The sequence below is a fragment of the Cyrtonyx montezumae genome, unplaced genomic scaffold (assembly GCF_038088225.1).
Source record: "Cyrtonyx montezumae isolate F1298 unplaced genomic scaffold, pur_monq_1.0 scaffold_17, whole genome shotgun sequence".
Taxonomy (NCBI): Eukaryota; Metazoa; Chordata; class Aves; order Galliformes; family Odontophoridae; genus Cyrtonyx; species Cyrtonyx montezumae.
The window spans coordinates 21,453,136-21,473,427 of NW_027071903.1; the positions used below are offsets into that span (position 1 = coordinate 21,453,136).

The following is a 20,292-nucleotide window of genomic DNA, read 5'->3' on the forward strand; positions in this document are numbered from 1 at the left end:
GGCGTTGAGGTCTCTGTCTCTGTTTTTGTTTCTGGGAAACAGTGGAGTTTGGATCTGGTAGTGGCAGTGAAGCTAGATGGACAGAGCTGAGAGAACTAGAGATGCTTTATCTCCTCATTGTGAAACTAGTAGCTTGCTTGAGAGTGGAACACAGAGTAAGCTGGTGAAAGCAGCCAAGCAAGAGGTATCATATAATCATAGAATGGCCTGGGTTGAAAAAGACCTCAAAGATTATGTAGTTTCAGCCCCCCTGCAACGGACAGAGTCACCAACCACTAGAGCAGGCTGCTCAGAGCCACATCCAGCATTGCCTTAAATGCTTCCAGGGGTGGGCATCCACAGCATCTCTGGGCAACCTGTTCCAGTGCATCACCATCTCTGAGTGGAAAAACTTACTTTTAACATCTAACCTAAATCTCCCCTATCTTAGTTTAAAACCATTCCCTCTTGTCTTATCACAACCCATGTAAACAGTCATTCCCTCTCCTGTTTGTATGCTCTCTTCAAGTACTGGAAGGCCACAATGAGGTCTCCCCAGAGCCTTCTCCAAGCTAAACAAGCCCATTACCCTCAACCTTTCCTCATAGGAGAGGTGCTCCAGCCCTCTGATCATTTCAGTGGCCCTCCTCTGGACCCATTCCAAGAGATCTGTGTCTTTCTTGTGCTGGGGGCCCCAGGCCTGGACGCAGTACTGCAGATGGAGTCTCACAAGAGCTGAGTATAGTGTAACAATCCCCTCCCTCTCCCTGTTGGCCATCCTTTTTCTAATGCAGTGCAGGATGTAGTTGGTGCTGCAGGCGTGCACTGCTGACTCATGTCCAGCTTCTCATCCACCATGACCCCCAAGTCTGTCTCTGCCAGGCTGCTCTCCAGGAGTTGTTCCCCCAGTCTGTATAAATACCTGGGATTGTGCCAACCCAAGTGCAACACCCTGCACTTGACTTTGTTAAACTTCATTAGGTTCACATGGACCCACTTCTCCAGCTGGTCCAGGTCCTTCTGGATGGCTTCCCTTCCCTCCGGTGTACTGACTGCACCACTCAGCATGGTGTTCACAAACATGCTGAGGGTGCACTCAATTCCATCATCTGTGTCATTGATGACGATGTTGAAGAGCACTGATACCAAGGCTGACCCTTGGGGGACACCATTTGTGACCTGCCTCCACCCAGACATGTAACTATTGATCACAACCCCTTGGCTGCAACCAGCCAAACAGTTCTTAATCAATTGAACAGTCCATCTTGGAAGTCCTTTCAAAATCAGATATTCTGCAGTATGTCACCAGCTGTGAGCTGCAAGCTCATCCTCAAGCATGAAGCACTTGGAGAGTGCAAGTTGTTATTTAGTGGTGAATTAAAACAGGCTTTTTGGAAAACAGTTTTCTCTTTTTTTATTGGTGAGGGAGCTTATGCAGAGGAGAGGCAAGGAGATGCTGTGCTTGAGCTGCAAAAGGATTTTCAAGTGTCACGAGTTCAATGAGTCCACAGTGCATTTGTATGTGAATGATGCTTGCTGAAATAGATCATGATATTAAGTCCTACTTTTTCTTGGTCATGACTAGCATGCAATTCTTACTTGAAGAATTGCATCTCAGTCTGGAGAAGAGGAGGCTCAGAGGAGACCTTATTGCACTCTACCACTTCCTGAAGGGGGGTTGTGGTGAGGAGGGGGTAGGTCTCTTCTCCCTGATAAGTAATGACAGGACGAGAGGGAATGGCCACAAGTTGCGCCGGGGAAGATTTAGATTAGACCTGAGGAAGCATTTCTTTTCTGAAAGAGTGGTCAGGCACTGGAATGGCCTGCCTAGGGAGGTGGTTGAGGCACCATCCCTAGCGCTGTTCAAGAAGCGTTTAGATGAGGTGCTAAAGGACTTAATTTAGTAGTTGGGTAGAGATAGTGATAGGAGGATGGTTGGACTAGATGATCTTGTAGGTCCTTTCCAACCTTATGAACTTATGAACTTATGAACTTGAAACCAGTCTCACCTCGTGTCATGAGATAGGTGTGTGTCTAGAGTCTGTTCTTTCTTTCAAAGTATCTGGTTTTGAGTATTGTCAGAGAAATGTTAGCAGCAACGAACTTGTATATGCAGAATGTGGAAAAGCTCTGCTCATGTGCAGGTCTGACAGCACACCTGCCATCTAGACCCAAGTGATTTCAGCTTGCAGAGGCAGCAAAGAGATCAAATGGGCCTGCAGAATCCTCATGTCTTCGCTTTGTTAAGATCCCTTGGATTGTTTCTGGCAGGTCTAAGCTTCTCCCTCTTGATTTAGACATTGGGAAATTTCATTCTGATTAGTCAGAATAGAGATTATCTGAGTCTTTTCAGCCTGGTCAAATGTCACTGTTTTCCCTTTGCAGTATTACAGTATAAACACGGTTTCTTTGTTTTTATTTTTCTTCTCAGGCACAGGAGAGCAGCACTGCAAGCAGCAGCAACTCCTATAAGAAAAAGACCAAATATGTCAGCCTGTACACCAAAGAAGGGCAAGACAGGCTTGCTGTCCTGATCCCTGGCCGTCACGCCTGCGAGTGTCTGGGCCAGAAGCACAAGCTCATCAACAACTGCTTGGTCTGTGGGCGCATTGTGTGTGAGCAGGAAGGCTCTGGACCCTGCTTGTTTTGTGGTTCACTGGTTAGTAATGAGGTGTTTTTTTTATTTGTCATTCTTACATAGAATCATATGTTGCTTGGGGCTTTAGATGTGCTGAATTAGCTTCTTGTCTTGGATCAAAGCTCCCTGAGCGAAGTGCCCCAAGAGCTGAAGCTGTGCAGGAAAGAACCTGTACCATCTGCTGCCAGAGGAAGAGCTGCTGTGGCTTCAAGTCACTTCTGGGTTTCTATGAAGAGAGCAGAGAAGTTTCCCATGTAATTTGAATTGCTTTGGAGCTTACCCGATGTCTGACTGACTCTTAAAGCTGTTCCTGCATTGCACCAGTGTCCAAAACGCGTGCCAGGCTTCAGCCTTGTCCTGGGCACAGCCCAGCTTGACTTGTAAGGGGGAGGAGAGAGGCCAGGGCCAGATCGTTTCAGGTCTCCTTTACATCCTGCATTTGACTGAAAGGGCACCTTTTGGAGAAAGGGGGCAACCTAATGACTGCAGATTCAGTAAAGTTAACCTCAGCAGGGAGAGGATACTGGCTGGATGTAAAAAATGTTTGAAATCAGATTGGCTGCATTTTAAAAATATTTCTTTATCTCCATGTGATCAGCCAAGAGAAAGGACTGTGAGTTATGCATTGTTCATCTGCTCAGGAAACTTCTGAGTGCGTGTCTTGTCCTGAGAGGACTCAGCAGTGTGTCTGCCCACAGAACCAATTAAAACCAGGCTGTACAACTCCCACAGATGATTAAAAACAAGCTGTCAGGGTTCTCCCCGCATAGAAAATGCAGAAGGAAGGACCATCTGAAGCAGCTCACCGTGAGCTGTTGTCCCAAGGCTCTGAAGCTGGTTGACCACATGATGTCCTTCCTAGCCTTTGTTTCTGCTTAGGTGTGCACTAAAGAAGAGCAGGACATTCTTCAGCGGGATTCAAACAAGAGCCAGAAGCTGCTGAAGAAGCTCATGGCAGGTTAGTATCATTTCATACCTTAAAGTAATAAATCCACCCCATCCTGCTTTGCTTCACCGTGCCGCTGGTTGTGCTTGCTTTGCTGCTGTGTAGAAACAAGAGCATGTGTATCTTATTGTATGTGTAGTTTAGATCAGAATTGTCATGAATTGTTGGCAAAGTCAAAGGAAAATTCTTTCTTATGAGCTGGTACTTGAATGTTTTTCTGACGTGCAAATTACCAGGGTAGTTTGTGAATTGCTTTTGCTTCAGATTTCACTGAGCCACTTGCCTTTATTGCTGCATGGTGTTTGTGGTGTGCATTACAAAGGTAGCTGGGAAGCCAGCATGCTGTATGCCCTCAGCAAGCGCTCAGCAGTGTTTCTGGACATCAGTGGTGCAAGTGTCAAATGGCAGTGTGTCATGTCTTTACCCAGAGGTACTAGGGCTGTTTGTCAGACATTCCTGAATCAATCATCTGAACTGGATCACTGCAGCAGTTCTTGAAAATTAGGATAAGTCCTGTGTGGAATGTGTGCTGTGGAAGATGAAGCGCTGCTATCTGATTTACTGGGGTTAGAGAGGTGTTGGTTAAAATTTCCTAGTGGCTTCTCTCATCTAACGCTTATCTTGGGAGCTAAAATAAGAACAGAGACAAGGAAAGGACAAGGAAATAATACTCAGTCTCCCAATGAAGACCTGTGCACTGTGGGGAAGGCTGTCTGAGTTGAGTTGATATATAGCCAAGGTCACAGTGTTCTTGGTTGAAAAATAAACTTTGCTGAAGAACTGGGGAAGTATTTACTCCAGGTCTTGGTGTCAACATCTGATTAGAGCTGCCGATGTGCAGGAGGTCCAATAAGTCCTCAGGAACAATAGCTGGTCAGAGTCAGCCTGTTTATAATTCTTCTGCAGAGATCCTGTTGTACTTCAGGATCCTGTTGTCTTGCTTGTTTTATTGGACTCCACTTCTGTCTCTGCTGGGTTTGGCTTTGTGCGTTGTCTGCATAGGTGAAGGTTGAAATGTGGACGGCTGTTTGTCTCAGGAGGAAAATGTGGATCGGCTGCAACAGGGAAATAAAGGCTTTTTTGTTTCCCTGAAATAAAGGCATTATGCTGCATGTTGTCCTCTGTGAAATATATTGGCTCGTTCCATTGTTGCTGTGAGGCAAACATTTTCTCCTTTTGTTTGGTTGGCTGGGTTTTGGCCTCTAGCCAGAAATGGTAAGAACTAAGAGATTATTGCTGGGAATATATTTCTCTTTTTCTCTTTCTCTCTCTCTCTAATAACAGCTGGTCTCAAAAACATGCTGAGGTGTGTTGTGGGGAGATTTTGTTTGTGAGAAGCTTGTACAGCAGCTGACACAAGACTTGCTCTGTGCATGACTAGCAGTCCTCGTCCATTTATTGTGACTAGAGACTCTTTGTAGTGGTAACGACACTTAGGAGATAATTCGGCTTTTAGGAGGACCCTGAAGGCTTGCATTGAAAATGGGCAGAGTTTGGACTGCTCAAATGATTGCAAAAGGCTAAAGGAAAGTCAAAGACCAAGACTTTGTCTCTTAAACAGTGTATAGATGTTGTCACTCAAGTTTTAAATGCTTTCTCCCCTTGAGAGGAAGGGCTTTGTGAAAGGGGCTGGAGGAAAGGTCAAAAGCTGGTTTAGACAGATGGTGATGTTGATGCAAGGTACTTCTTTTCGCTCCTTGAATGGCATTTATTTTAGGGGCATGTCTGCAGCCAGCCCCACCAAGGCTCTAAACAACCAGGCTTTCCCTCAAGCTGTGACTTATTTTCTCTCTCAGGTGCTGAAAATGCAGGGAATTTGGATGCTTTTGGCAAAGACCTACTGCCCCGACAAGAAGCTAGACTGAAAGCAGGCCTGGAGATGGCTGTGAAACACAAAGATAAGCTGTTGGAGTTTGACAGGACAAGGTAAAGTACCAGCTGTGAGCGCTGGGGTTCGGTTTTCTCACCCACTAGTACAAGAATCAATTCCTCCGATGTGTTCTGTTAGGATGTCTTTGCTTTGTGCCCCTGAGAGCAGAAGGGAGCAGGTAGAAAGGGAGGTCTGGGGCACGTAGTGCTGCTCTGGGCTGGTCTTTTACATTCTGGTTATTCCTCACCAGCGTGCGTCGAACCCAGGTCATTGATGATGAATCAGATTATTTTGCGACAGACTCCGACCAGTGGCTCTCCAAGCAAGAGAGGGAGGCCCTACGGAAGAGAGAGCAGGAACTGCAGGAGCTGCGCCATGCCTCCCGCCTGGCCAAAAAAATCACCATAGACTTTGCTGGGAGGCAGATACTGGAGGAGGACAGTGGGATGGCTGAATACCACATCAAGTAAGTGAGAGCAGGGAGGTGAAAATTGCTATGGGTGAATCTGGAGGAGTGAGTGTTAGGAAAGCTGTGCAAGCCATTCCCTTGAAAGGCACCTCTGATGGTAGAGTGCAGTTATACATACTTTTCTTCCCTCTGGGTCTTTTTTTCTTGTGGCATATAATCTTTCAGCACAAATCTGCTGAGATCCTAAGCCTGACTGTGTGAGGCTTGCAGAGCTAACGCATCTCTTAGACATAAATCTTCCCTGTAAAGTTCTCGCAGAAGAACTATCTCTCCAGAACCAATTAATCTTGGCTTCCAACTCGGAAGAGTTTCTGTGGTAGATAAGAAATTAAAGCAAAGAAATCATCTTGTTAGGGAAGGTGGTTAAAAAAACAGAAAGCCTCGGGTTAGAAGTGTTTGTGCAGGGATGTTGCCAGAGGGAAGGAGGGAATTCTGATGCCTCTCATATGTCCTTGCAGGCTGGATGAAACTATTGAAGCCATTAATTGTGGCACGCTGAACAAGCCAGCTGCCAGCCCAGATGCAAAGATGAGTCCGAGTTCTGGTGTTTTAGTGAATCCCCGTCTTCTTCAGCCTGCTCCTTTGGTCAGTATGAGTTGAATTTTGTTAAATGAGTTGAATGCATTTAGAGCAGAATTCTGACTAACTTTGGGAGAGCTGTGCTTAAGAATTGTAGATTCTAGTGTGCCTGTAATAGTACCTCGTTCCTCCCCTGTCCCAGAGATCATTATTTGCTGTCTGAGTTGGAGATAGAGAGGGTTTGCCAGTTCCCTACTCTGGCTCTGCTCTCGGGAGGTTTGGTTTATTTGGGCTGTTGTCTCCTGCCACCTCTTCAGGAATTTGGAAGAATTTCTGAGTGCCAGCCTAAGGCTGCATTGCTTTTCAGCTCTATTAATGAAGCCTTTTCTGCCAGCTTTCCTGATCTCAATGGGCATAATCTCTAGTGTCTAATTCTACTTTAATCATGATACGATTGGTATGTGCTAAGCATTTTGGAAGCAGGGTGATTACCAGTTTTGAGTGTTGACAGCTGTGAATATGCTTTGAAAATTGTATCTCCCTATGAATACTTTAAAACACCAGCATGCAGTTTTATTCTTTAAATCTGTAGTTTAGCTTAATGCACAGAAAGGAAGAGCTCTGCAAAGTGGATTCACTCTGCCTTTCCTACTACCGAAGTATGGTGTGTAAGTGCAGCATTCTGTTGCACGGAAGGATAAATGATCCCAGTAAGAGTAATAACACTATATTTAAGTGAAGGAAAACTTCAGATAGGATTTACATTTGATATACATTGCTTATAGAGAGGTGCTAACCTTTTTTCTGTTGCTTTTGAACTCTGGAGTGGGTGGACCAAACAGGTTTGCTCCCACACAGAAGAGCCCCCCATTCCCTGGGTGCTGGAGAAGAGTTTGGCTCAGAGCGGAACAGGCTGCGGATTCAGGACCGAGAGTTACAGGAGATCTCTGATGATGGTTGGTGCCTCAGCATGCACCAGCCTTGGGCTTCCTTGCTCGTAAGAGGAATCAAAAGGTAAAGAGTAGAATGTTGGAGAAGCCCAGTGAATCCATTTTTTATGAAAACAGCTAAGCTGTAAGGTTCAAGTTATGGAGAGATGCTGTCATTTCTGCAGTATAGGTATGGCGTACCTTTTTGGAATATGAAAGGTAAATAAGCTGAGAATGTTGTTCTGGTCTTTTTGTCTGTGATAAAGAAGCCAAGAAGGCTTTGTTTAAACTAAACTAAACCAGAAAATACCCACCCCATACCTTGCACATACCTTTTCCCTCTGGCCTAGGAATCAGGTTCCAAAGAGGAACTCCTTCAGCCCAGCATCCCTGGCACGTGTTGATTCACCTTTCCTGCTGTTAATATAGAACAAGGAATTGTCTTTAGCCTTTATTCTTCTTTCCTTCAAAGAATGTTTCATGTTAGAGAGCATAGCTTTCACTCTCCCAAGATGAAGATGCCATAAATCTCAGTGTGCCCTGCTTCTGCATTGAGGTGACCTGGGCTGCTTTGGTACAGCTGCAGCACTGGTACTTGTTGTCTGTGCTGAGATCTGTGAGATCCACAGCTAACGACTGCTCCGTACAGGTGTACGGTCATCTGTTATTCCCTAGATTGCATGCTCAGTGTGCCAACTTTGGAGCTTATAAGTGAACTGTTCAAGCAGATTGTTCTGCACACTTCCAACATACTGTTGCATTTACAGGAGATTGATGTCCCTTTTTGCCGTTACTCTGTAAGAGTAAGGACATGCTTTGCTTGTGGCATTATTTCTTGCCCTTCTTAGCTTTTTTTCTGTAGCTCTGACATGTTTCTTGAGGTTTATATAGTCAGGGCAAAGTTTAGCAACAGGAATTACGTAGCGAAATGTTAGATTGAAAGTCTGTGTGGGATTTTTCTTGAAATCTAAGTCCTAAATTCTCCTTTGTTCTCCTAGAGTGGAGGGCAGGACCTGGTACACATCCCATAGAGGGCGGTTATGGATTGCAGCTACTGCCAAAAGACCTTCCCCTCAGGAGATTTCTGAACTGGAGACCACCTATAGAATGCTGCTCTCGAAAGGTGAACTTCTCTCCGTGGATCTTTGTAGTAGTTGGTACACGTAATGAGCAGTGTCAGAGAGCCCTGCCAGAGAGCAGTTATTACTGCTTCACTTTTTTACCTTCTGTTCTTGAAATTCTCTTCATCCTTCCTGCATTTCATCAGCTGAATGGGTATGGTGGCAGACTTTCACTCTGTCCTTAGGCTGGTCAGATACTCCAAGCACAAACACTGGGGAATCGCGCCTGACTTCCCTGATCAATTCTGACAGCGAAGGACTTCATTTTATTCTGGGCTCCAGCAACAAGATGCAGTGTGTGCTTGAGTGTGTGTGTGAAGTGGCTTGTGCTGCAGTCTGTTTACAGGGATGTTAAAATCTTTTCATGTATTCTGACCTGGTGGGAGTCAGGTTACCACAAAAATGTTATTCTCTCACGTGGGTGGGTGAGTGCTGATGGCTGCACTGTACACCTGTTTGCCCAGCATTTCTGCATGTTTCCTAACCAAAATGTCATGTGCAGGAATGTCATGCAGGATGAGGATGTGTGGGGAAAGCATGCATAACCTTTACTGTTATCAACATACACATGGCTTATGCTTCTGTGCTCTTTTTCCTTCAAAAATTGGAAAAAAAAAAAGAGCTTCAGAATGTTAAACTCACTTTATGTTTTCTTCTGCCTTAAGAAGTGCAGGTGCATGGAAGGAGGGAGGGGTATTTGGGGATTGAGAGACCCCAGCAACATGTGAGGGGATGTGGGCCCCTTAAAATATATTTCTTTTGATGCAGATGTGGAATTTCCAAGTGATTATCCCTCAGGGTGCCTCCTGGGCTGTGTGGACATAACTGATTGTTTATCACAAGAGCAATTTAATGAGCAGGTGAGTGCAGTAAAACCTTTACAAGCCCCTATTATCTGGAAAACTTTTTTGAGTAGTGTAACTCTTTTCTGAGATGCTGCAGAGAAGGTGATGAATGAAAAATTTAAAGTGTGGTGAGAGGAGACACTTCTACTGTGCAGTTCTGTATGGCTAAGCAAGATAGTATGTTACATCAGTTATAGGCTGTAAGGATTCAGTCTATGGTCAGCCTTTCTAGCACTGTTGAAATTAATTGCTCACATACCATGAAACTCTTTCCAATAAGGACTCGTAGCTGTTTAATTAAACCAATGCAGGCTTGAGAGACCGTGCTGCAAAGGCTCCTCGTTGCTATGTGGATGTGTGACAAGAAGACTATAGATACTTGTTTTTCTGGATTTTATCCTCATTTGGCAAACTCAGGGACTTAATCTCATCTGAGTATGACTTATTCTAAAGCACTGATTGTGATCCTGACAGAAAGGATTGCAGAATGTTTTGCCCAGCCAGGCAGTATACTTACTCTGGTCTTCCCATCTCAGGGAGGACTTCATCTAGGGGAAAAGATTCTTGACTCATCTGCTAGCCCTCTATGCTCAGGTTAGGACCTGTCCATTCAGCAAGGCTTTCAGTGCAGTCTCCTGCAGCGTCCGTGTATCCAAAATGTCTGGGTAGAACTCTTAGGGTTAAAAACTGGTTGGACTATTGCACTCAAAATGCAGTGGTGGTTGGCGCATAATCTCTCTGGAGACTGAATACAGGTGTTGGTGCTCAGGATTTTTTCCTCAAACTTCTATTTAATGAGGCTGGACCAGAGACCTCCTGAAGTCTGATTCTGTTCTGTGATGCTGTGTCTGACTTCATGCCCCAGACCTGGAGCAGCTGCTTTCCTCAGGGTGTATTTTATTAATCTACCAAGTCTGCACTTAGCACTAAGCACAGTAGGCTTGTTCTCAGTGCTGTCTGTTCATTCCACTGCCCCCTGCACAGCTCAGGTTTGGACTAAGGGGAGCTGCCAGATCCTAACACGTTCATTTGATAGTGAACAAAACATTCTTTTGAGGCAGAGGAGGAGGATGCACCATGCTGATGAGTGCCTTCTAGCCATGAAGAGTTGGGGAGGCATCGGTGGCTGATGGCAGTTTCTCATAAAGTGTTTTTCTGACCACCCCACACCCCCCTGAGGTTTTAGCAAGCCGAAGTTACAAGAGAGATGCCTGGAAACCACAGATAAAGAGAGTGCTTCTGCTTATTTTCATTCAGGGTCAGTTCTCTCAGGAAGGGGGAAAGGTTAGAGTACGAGCAGCAGAGGGAGCTTTGGGACAGGAATACAGCAGTCTGCAGGAGCTCTTGGCCTATGTATAGGAGCAAACCTTGGCAGAAAGAAAAGGAAGAAATTCTGGGGTCAGTGTCAGATTTTTTTTTCTCTATATCATGCACCATCATCCACAATTCCTCCTCTTCCACTGTGGACATGTTCTTTAGGTGTTGATAAAATGGCTGCAACAGCTTCTTAAAATCTTGAAATTGAGCTGTAGGTAACTTGTTTTTAATCTTCCCGCAGAGAAACTTCATGGTAAAAAATATTCTCTGTAAATTCCTCTCAGTTTGTTGACACCACTTGGCTGCAGAGAAGCTTGGAAACGAGGAAAAGAGTAGCATATTCCAGGAACACTGTTATCACACCTGTATAGGCAAGAGAGTTTCTTTTCTCCTCAGTGCCACAAAGCCATAGCAGATGTGGGTTTATATCTCTCTGGCTTTTGCTGCTTCCATATCACAAAACTTTTATAATTCCTTATTTGTTATCTTTTTGCAGTGTTTTTGTCAGTCTTTTTACCCAGGCTCGGTGTATGCATTGTTCGTTTCTCTAGCTTGTGAAATTGAATTCAGAGATCTGAGTGTCTTTCTGGACATAGTTGATGAAAAAACGTGTGTGGCTTTGGACTAGCATGAGCCACAAGTGCATCTGGAAGAAGCTGAGATTAATTTAATCGCAAATGCTAGCAAGTCAAAATCTTGCCAGCTCAGAAATCCAAGTTGGATCTCGCTGGGAGCAGGAAATCCCTGTTGATCACCCTGGTGATTCAGCCCGCGTTTATCAGCAAGCAGCCTCAAAACCATTTGTCAGCAGTGTAATCCAGGAGTTACTTGGTATATGAGGTCACCTCCTAGCTTAGGGGGGAGCAGGAAAGAACAGTGTCATTATCTCCCCACCTAGGGCATGCAAACAATTTTCTAAAGAACTGAAGTGTGTTAGCAGGTAAGGCAATGCACAGCGACCTCTTGGAAACAAAGCCCCTGCAGAGCTCTTCTCAAGCACTGTTCTCAGGATCACACATCTCTTCCCCAACTTTTATTGGAAGCTTCTGTGTTTTCCAGAAGAAATAATTTCACAAGCACAGGCCATGTTTGTGGGCTGTACCCACCAGCTAAAGATGAATTAGTTCCCTGTGGTGCTCGTTGCTGTTTGATGCTGACCCTGCCTTTTCCAGCTGACGCAGGAGTTGGTCTTGACTCTTGTGACCATCCTTTCCACTAGGCAAAGGAGGCTTTTGCTGATCTGTCCCTCCTGTGACTTTTCTGATATCTCTGTCCTTTTGATGCTGTTACCCACTCCCTGTTCAGTACAGATCTAGTTTCCTAGTGGTTTGCACCCTGTGTTAGGTTAATGAATGCGTTAGTGGCACCCTGCTGATGTTTTTCTATCGTTATTGTCATTTAATATATTTTTTTCTATACTTGTGCTCAAAAAACAAAATCGAGCTGTGCTGATTTCACCAACAAAGTCAGATCAAATCCCTGCCCCGAGAGTTTGCCTTATCATTAAGGACTGGTTGCTTAGCCATGTTATTACCGGACACGTAGCTCTATCCTTGCATAACCCCTTTGTGAATGTCAGCCCTGCAGCGTGCCATGTTTGAAGGCAGCTTGGTTTGCTGAAGTGGTTTGCAGGTTTGCAGGGCTCTGCAAGAAGTGATGACAGGACAAGATCTTGCACGCAGTAGCTGGCAGAGGGCAAAGGAGGATGTTTGCTGAGGAGAGATGTCCTTGTGATTAAAGTCAGCATCACGTCAGATGACATCGCCCTAATCTCAGCTATGCTGCTCACTATATGGACTAGTTCAATAAGTTCCTCTGGGTCTCTTTCCCACACAGGAAATAAGGCAGCACTTGCTGCTCAGGGATAATTTTGTTGCTCTGATCTTTTAGTAGAAACTGCTCTAGGAGCTGAATTATTATCGGGTAAGGAAAGTCCACCCAAGGCACTTGGTGTAGCTTGCTTTGCTCGCAGGGGAGTGAAGCAAAAGCTGCTTTCCAAATTCAGCCTGCTGCCTAGGGCTGGTGCCAGCAGATCCCTCTGTGTGGCTTTTAAATCTCAGTATTTCTAGCGGCACTTCAGGCTTCCTGCACCTCCTTGGAGTGCCTTCTGGACTCATTTCCTCCTGCTGATGGCAGCCACCCAAAAAGCACTGGTTCAGATCAGAATGATCCCTTTGTTATGTTTTTCGGCGCTAGAGGTGACCTGGAAACTTTTCCCCTGTCAAGATCTGAGTGTTGACGACTGCTTTTCCTTGCTGTGGGCTGACGTCACCGACACCTTGAGCAGGGCAAGGAGCTGCCTTTTTTTTCCAGCATTAGGTGTTGGTGACTTCAGCACTGGTAACTGAGGAAACACGGGATGGTGCAGGCAGGGCTTGGCAGGAGCCTAAAGCAAGCAGAGAACTGTTTACATTTATGCCGTTTTAATGCGTTCTGAAGTCCATGTTCATTTTGCTAATGACTTTGATCAGAGAGACTGTTACTTTAACTGGAAAAAGAGCATTTCCGCTGCTGCTATTTTAGAAGTAGATAGGTGTGTTTGGACTTATTTAAACGCAAGCACACACAGATACTGATACCTAGCCGTAGCTGTAATCTTGGATTGAAATATCAGGTAATTACGTTTGACGGGAGTAAAATGTTTATTTTTCATTTCTAGGTGATCGCTTACTGTCCTAAATCTGCACAAGGGAATGTGTCTAAGCTATTTCTGTGCCATGAGATTGCAGCTATCATTTAAATAGGTTTCTTTTTTCCCCCTCAGGAAATTTACGTTTAATCTCTTGTCCTCCTCTTTCCTCCCTGATGGAAATAACAGCAAAAAAAAAAAAAGAGAATTGGGCGCTAAGCATACAGGACATGATTTAATTTCTCCTGTAGGAATGAAGGAGGGAGGTAGAAAATTTCTGTATTTAGAATCCAGAAAGTGCCTTTTCAGATTATCTGCAAATAAATGAGCAATAACACGCCAGTGGTATTTTCCCAAGAAGTAAGTTAATGAGAGGGAGGAACATAAACACGTATGTTGAAATGTACTTTAAAGAACATTATGAAATTATAGAGATTTAAGATTTTTCTATGAGGTAAAGGTTTCCTAGCAAAAGCTGCAGGTGAGACAAAGGCTCATTTTTGCAGTGGTGTAGCTGTCCTGTGCACGTGGCCAGGAGACACCTTTGCTCACCCTCACCAAAAAGATGTTTCTGGTTCCCAAGACTTGGTTATCACACCTCTCCAAATGAATGTATTTAGCAGGGTTTCAGGTTTTGGGGATTAGATCAGGTTGGTGCAAAAAGAAAGATGTCTAGGCAGCTGTTAGTGACTGCAACCAACAGAAAGTCCTTTGAACTTTACTGGTCCCTGAGTTCTCCTAAGCTGAATTTGTCATTCACATGGAGCCTGATGCAAGACCCAATAGCATTAGGCATCAGTCTGGTTTGCAGGGACCTACAGGTGATGTGTGTATTTATTCAGGTCCTCGCTGTACTTCCTCTAGACACAAAGCACCTCTGGTTCTTGCTTGTTGAAGTGGAGTAGGCGCACAGCTGCTTTGGATTATCGATGGTAAGAGATGGGGGAGTTTTTCCGTATGTGAAGTGCTTTGGTTTTCATCAGAAGCTGTTCTAATGCTCCAGCTGCCTTGCATAAGCCAGCAGGTTTACTGAGGCCACTGCTCACTCTGTTGAGATGAAGGAGAGATTGTCACTTGATGATGATTAATTTAGGAATGCATTAACATGCCAAAGAAATCGAATGATAGAGGCTAGCTTGCCCTCTCTTCTGGTTTCATAGACCCTAGGGAAAAAATTGAAGCCAAGGCTGAAGCATATGACTTAATTAATGATGACTGTGGACTTAGCCTCTGCTACCATTTCAACAAACTAGTCAGTGATCTGGGAATTTTTTTCTTTCAGATGCAGTCACTGATACTTGCCTTCTTCTTGAGGTTTGGGTTTTATTAATCCTGAAACTGAGGGCTAGATAACACTGACCTCAAGCCAGGTGCCCTGTGCCCTGGCTTCCCAGCTGTGGCTCCGCTGGAGTGAGCTGTGACTGTGCTTTAGGTGGTGATCCCAAACAGTGAGGGTGCTGGCAGCTACAAAACACAGCTGAGGGCCCAAGGGCTTGACTTGCGTCAGCTTTCACCAGCGTGGCATTGATTTCACAGCCCCAAACAGACCGGTCACTCAGCTGCAAATCCTGGTTCGGGTGTGAGAAATAGCCTGATGCTTGAGCGACCAGATCAATAGCACCAGCAGCCCACTGTCAGCATCGTGCCTCCTCAGGGAGCAGCAGCGAGGGTCACGGCGGGGAGCAGTGGCTGCTGGAGTAAAGCAGGGCAGGGATGCAGATGTCTGATCTGCACTGAGCTGCATTCACCAAAGTTAAGTTTAATCTTCCTCACGTACTGAGCTCAGCTGCACCAGTCTTTAAATCAGTTTCAAAGCAAGAAGTAAGGACTTTATGGAGCTGATTGAAAATGCCTGGCTGCATCTAGCAGGGTGCAGGTGCTCTGAGCAGAAGCAGGTGCCCTGTTTAGTCCTCATCACCCCACTGCTTCTCTCCTCCCCATTGCCATGCTTTTTTGCCTGACAGCTCAAGTGGTGGGGCTGCATTGCAGCTGAGGTTAGCCCTGCCTCCACGCTCCCTTGACACGAGTATGAAATGCTCCTTTCAGCTGAGCCTGTTATACTACTGAGCATTTTTCCAAGTCCATGCAGTTTCCCCTGATGCTTGTCAGGCATTCTGTAAATGTCTCAGGTGTAAGTTTACCATGGGCAGGATCTGAGCCACAGAAGGCAACTTGGTGGCTGTGGGACCTGTGTCACAGGCTGATTTTGGGTGAGGAGAGGGGACACAATGTGCTCTGCCTCCACTGCCATGGCACAGCTATTAAAAATTGAGTGCACTAGAACAAGATTAAATATTACATCTATGTTTCAAAGTCCTGTTGTTACTTACATTTTGTTACTGTTGTTACTACATTTGAATTGCTTCCCCTGTCCTTTGAATCAAAGTACAACTCGTGGTGCAGAACCATAACTTTAGGCGCACTGGAGGGTTCAGACCGTCTGGGGAAGGATCCCGTGGTGATCCCAGCCTGCCGCCTGCACGTCTGGTGCCTATGGCCAAGCATGCAAGGGGCAGAACAGGCAACAACTGGTAGGAATCGTTGTGGGAAGAAGGGGAAAGGAAGGCAGGCTAGCAAAATTCCTTGTGCGTTCTCATGGAGGGAGCCAATGCCAGCACATTATCTGCCAGCAGCAGATGTAAGCTCTCAAAAACAGCAGGGAGGATGTTGACTGCAACAATGCATCAAGGCTGCGGTTTGTAACCTCAATAGTAAGGCAGTTAACTTTTTTTTTTTAACAAAGACATTTTGATTGCCAAATCCATAACCATTAGCAGCTGTGGTTTTGAGCTGTTCCTTCCTCACACGTTACAGTCTAGACCTGACAGGCTTTCAAACAAAAGTTTGGCTGACGGCTTTTGTTTTTGTTTTTTGCCAAACTGCTTTTTTCTTTTGACTCTTGTGTGGATTCACGTTGAGCATGGCTGTGGATCTCTTTCCTAAGCCAGCCTTCCCGGCACGGCTCCTCTGTGCCAATGTGGTGGGCTTTGACCAAGAGCTGCAAGTAGAGTTCCTTGGTTGCCTGTTCTCTGCAGCACTGGATGTTTCTGCCTCAGGCTAGAAAATTTGGCATTTCCAGAAAATTGGATCTGCTTTGGGGTTTCTGTTTAGGAAAATGTTTGTCATGGGCCAGAAGCCTGTTTGGCCTGTGCTGAGGCACGGGAAATGGGTCCTTAAAAGAAGAGGGCTGAACACTTGCTCGGAGTTGGAAGCGTGATGCAAGACCGTGTTGGGAGGGAGATCAAGACTCAGTGTGAAGCACTTGGTGTTCTGTGAGCGCTTTGTGAAGCCAGCAGCCAGGCAGGGATTGCACAGAGCAGCCTAAACCTGCGTTGCCTGGCTCGAGCGATGACTTCTATTGCCAGTCAGTGCCGTCTTTGCTGTGCATATGCACCCTGGAGCACTTCAGCATGAAGGCTGGGCTGGGAAGATTGGCTTGATAATCCCCAAAAGTAAACGTCCATGTAACAAGGCAGTGGAGTCTACTGCTGTCAGAACGACAGATGGGGAAAAGATGCTTCAGCATGCCTGTCCTTGGAAAAGCAATGAGGAAGGAAGGACACCGCCTGGGCATGGAGGCTGTCTGACTGAAGCCTGGTCCTACATGCAGCAAGAAAGAAGGGATTTTTCTTCTTGGTATTAACTAACTCCTGCAAGCTGATGGCTCGCAGGACCATTAGCTGGTCCTTTTTGTCTGCAGTTGTACCCTAGCCTCTCTTGCAGGAGTGGGAACCTAGGTTATTGCCAGTGGTGTGCAGACTGCGTTTGGTGGACTGGCAGTGGCACCGCCAGCTAAGTGTCTTCGTCCTCATTTCTGTGAGCTCCATTTCTCCTGAATCCCACATGCACATGGCACTGGTGTCCACGCTGCAAGTGTTGCCGTAGACGTCCTCGTTTGGCTGCCGCAGCCCCGTTGCTTGCCAGAAACTACCGACTTTCTTTTCTCTTTTTGCAAACCGCTAAAGAAACATTTTCTAGCTGGATGGTGAGCAGTTTCCCTCAGGAGAGGAGGAGAAAATGGCTGTTTAGTAGTTAATTACCTGTTATGTTAGTCTGACAGCTATGAAGCTTATGAGGCATGAAAGAAGAGCGGATCTGTCTTTCCCACAAATCACGAGGAAAACCGAGGGAAGTAAGTTGCACGGAGGCCAGACGCGCTCACGAGCCTCCCCACACCTTCCCCTCTCCCAGGCACTGTCCTGGGGAGTGCTTCACCTCCTCCTCCTCCCACTTCCCTTGCTCTCCTGCAGCCAGGCTCCTGCTCCCAGCTCTTGGAGCGCAGTGCGTGTTTCTGCCTGCTGGGGACGGCTGATTTATGGGCCTGCTTACAGCAGCCCTGCTCTTTCAGAGGGACACCATCTCTGCCAAGATTTTTTTTTTTCCTGAATGTGTTTTACGGTGAGGAATAACTGAGCACTCTTGCCAACACATGGGCTCTGCTTGCTTTTATTCTTTCCAGACAGCTTTGCTTTCCAGCGCTGCCTCTTTTATTTTGAAGCTCTTCGAGAGCAATGGGGAAGCGAAGGCCAGGCTGTGAGCCGCTGTCCTGCACCAGCACTGGGCTCTTGGAGGCATGCAAGGAAAACGACCCGACCCTTTCCATCGTGAACCCCACACAACACCTCCACCCCCTCAGCACAACTTCCGCACGGAGCTCTACGCGGATTCCCTGCCCCGTGGCCCCTGGCAGTGCTAAGATGGAGTGGGCAGCAGCTGTCCTGACAGGACTACAGGTTCCAGCGTGCAATTCTCTGCCAGAGAGTGGAGAAGAGCGGGCTGCATTGCAGGGCTCTGGGTTTCAGGCAGGCAGGGGAAAAAAGGAAAACAAATGCCGGGGTAATTTCCACTCGGTATTTTTAGCCTTTGATCTCTTGTTTATTTCTTTCAGCTTGTGTGTCTGGAGTCCTTAATAAGACTGCAAGAGGAGCTTGAAAGGTCACCAGCGAAGCTGCTGGGGAATGGTTTTGCTCTGTGCTTTGTGTCGCACAGAACCTCTGCTCCGCCGCACACGGCGCCTTTGTTCCTCCGCTGGGTTCTCCAGAGCAGAGCTCATCTAGTTAGTGAGGGTTTTGCACATTTTCCTTTGGTTGTTTCCATCCTCCTTGGTTTGAGCAGATGCATCTCTTTGCAGAGGGGTGAAGGGCTGGCCCAAGGGCAGCGCTTGTGGGTTCCCAAGGAAACAGTGCCTGTCCCACTTCACTCATTGTTTGCCGTGGGAGTTCTGGGAGGGACAGGAATGAGGAGAAAGCAGGGATATCACCTGTGAGGAAAACCAGCTAGCAGTGCCTCAGCAAGCCTGCATGGCCCCCGCATCCAGCCCCAGGCTTTACCTCAATTAAGGAAAAAATAGTTCCCTTGGCAGATTGGCAGGGGAAAAACACTGCAGAGGGTTTTCTTAATGTCAGAGAGGATGGGATTGTTTTCGTGCTGACTCTGAGCTCCTGCTTTGCTCTTGGCTGTGGGCTGTGGAGCAGAGAGGCTCGGCAGGCCTGCTGCTATTTCTGGCCGTGACAAGCTGGTGATGGGAGATGAGGGACGGTGAAAGCAAAGTGTAGGGAACATTCATTAGCAATTATCCCTGCCTGCAGCCTGATTGGGGTGGCTGCTGGGGACATCTGATAGCCACTTAATGTATGTTCAAAGCACCAGCTCCAGAGAGAGGGCGGGTGCTGGCGAATTGGTGGCTGGCTTTCGCAGGAGCCCGGCGCTGCTCCCTCTTCCAGCTTGTGCTCAGATGCTCCATTTAACCTCAAGCTCTCTCTGTGTGTTAAGCTGCCTGGAGACCTGCTTTTCTTTTTTTTTTTTTTTCCCTTCTCCCTGCTAATCTCTTCACAGCTAGGCTCTTACAAACCTGTTAGCAGCAAATTGAAGCTTGGCCAGCGTGCTTGCAGGGACATGGGAGCTTATATCTGCTTGCGGCTGGGGTGAGCGAGGAGGGCGGTGGTTGTGCCGACACAGCCATGCGCAGAGCAGACGTGGGGTTTTAAAGCAGTAGTTGGCAAACTGTTTGCAGCCCACAGCACCCACTGCCTTCTGAACAGCCATCTTGCAAGCCTGGTACGATGTGGCAGAAGGGCTGGAAGGAGACCAAATTGGTTTTTTGCACTTCTTGTTATATTGTGCAACCCCTTTCTCAGAGCTTTCTGGCTCATCTGTGGACATGGGGGGTGAATTTTTCCCTTCTCGAGGGACAGCCTGTCTTCCAGCCTGACTTGGAGCTCATTCTAGCCACTTTTTCTTAAATGCTGGATCAATTCCCAAGAGAGGCAGTGCCAAAGCCCTGGAGTACTAACACTCGTCTTATTTACACCCCCAAGATTAAAATGATGAGTGCAGTTGGAATTGGGAGGAAACATTCCTTTATCAGACTCCTAGTTGGGTTGGATTCTTCGTGTCTTGCATTTAAGGGAGTGTGGTTTGCCCTCTCTCTTCACATTGGGTATTTATTTTAAGAAAAAGATTAAAAAAAAAACCAAAAGCTGTTGCAGGCTGACTGTACTGGTCTCTCTTTCTGGCACACTAGACCTGGTCTTTGGCCTTTTCCTACTCTCTTGCATGTGCTGAAGGGCAGTGGTTGCAGTCTGTGGGGTATGATAGTTGGGAGAAAATTTTTTCTCAGCCTCGTCAGCTTATTGATTGTTGAGTGACTTGGCTGACCTCTTGCAGTCCAGAGCAGAAGCACTGGCCCCTCAGGTGCTGATCTAGAAAAGCTGCAGACAGTCGATAAAAACAGTAGGATGGAAATGCCATTGCTTTAGGGAAGTGTTTTAGGGAGAGGTTATTGTTTGAGGAGGAAATTGGGTGGGAAGAATAGCATGCAACTGAACAGAAGGAGAACTTTCTCAGAGCGGCCAAGGATCGTAAATGTCATTAAAAGCCTTCCAAAGTGCCAATGGCACTTTGAGAAATGAGTTTTTTACTCATTAGGCACTTGGGCATCTGTGGAAAATTGAACAGAGACAAATGTAAGCATTTCATGCCTGTGTCTGTGACGAGAATGTAAGTCAAGCAGGTCATTGCTGATGGGAGA

At 46.4% G+C, this 20,292-nt stretch overlaps 1 protein-coding gene across 1 annotated transcript in view; it reads left to right on the forward strand.

Moving 5' to 3' along the window:
* The window catches only part of TRIP4 (thyroid hormone receptor interactor 4), a 29,363-nt gene that overhangs the window by 2,321 nt on the left and 6,750 nt on the right, over positions 1 to 20,292 (forward strand). Inside the window, exons 4-11 of the mRNA XM_065733692.1 lie at positions 2,411 to 2,638; positions 3,497 to 3,575; positions 5,360 to 5,489; positions 5,684 to 5,899; positions 6,361 to 6,487; positions 7,248 to 7,435; positions 8,349 to 8,473; positions 9,240 to 9,331. Of these exons, the coding sequence (XP_065589764.1) occupies positions 2,411 to 2,638; positions 3,497 to 3,575; positions 5,360 to 5,489; positions 5,684 to 5,899; positions 6,361 to 6,487; positions 7,248 to 7,435; positions 8,349 to 8,473; positions 9,240 to 9,331 (1,185 nt within the window). The remainder of the gene's footprint in view (positions 1 to 2,410; positions 2,639 to 3,496; positions 3,576 to 5,359; positions 5,490 to 5,683; positions 5,900 to 6,360; positions 6,488 to 7,247; positions 7,436 to 8,348; positions 8,474 to 9,239; positions 9,332 to 20,292) is intronic.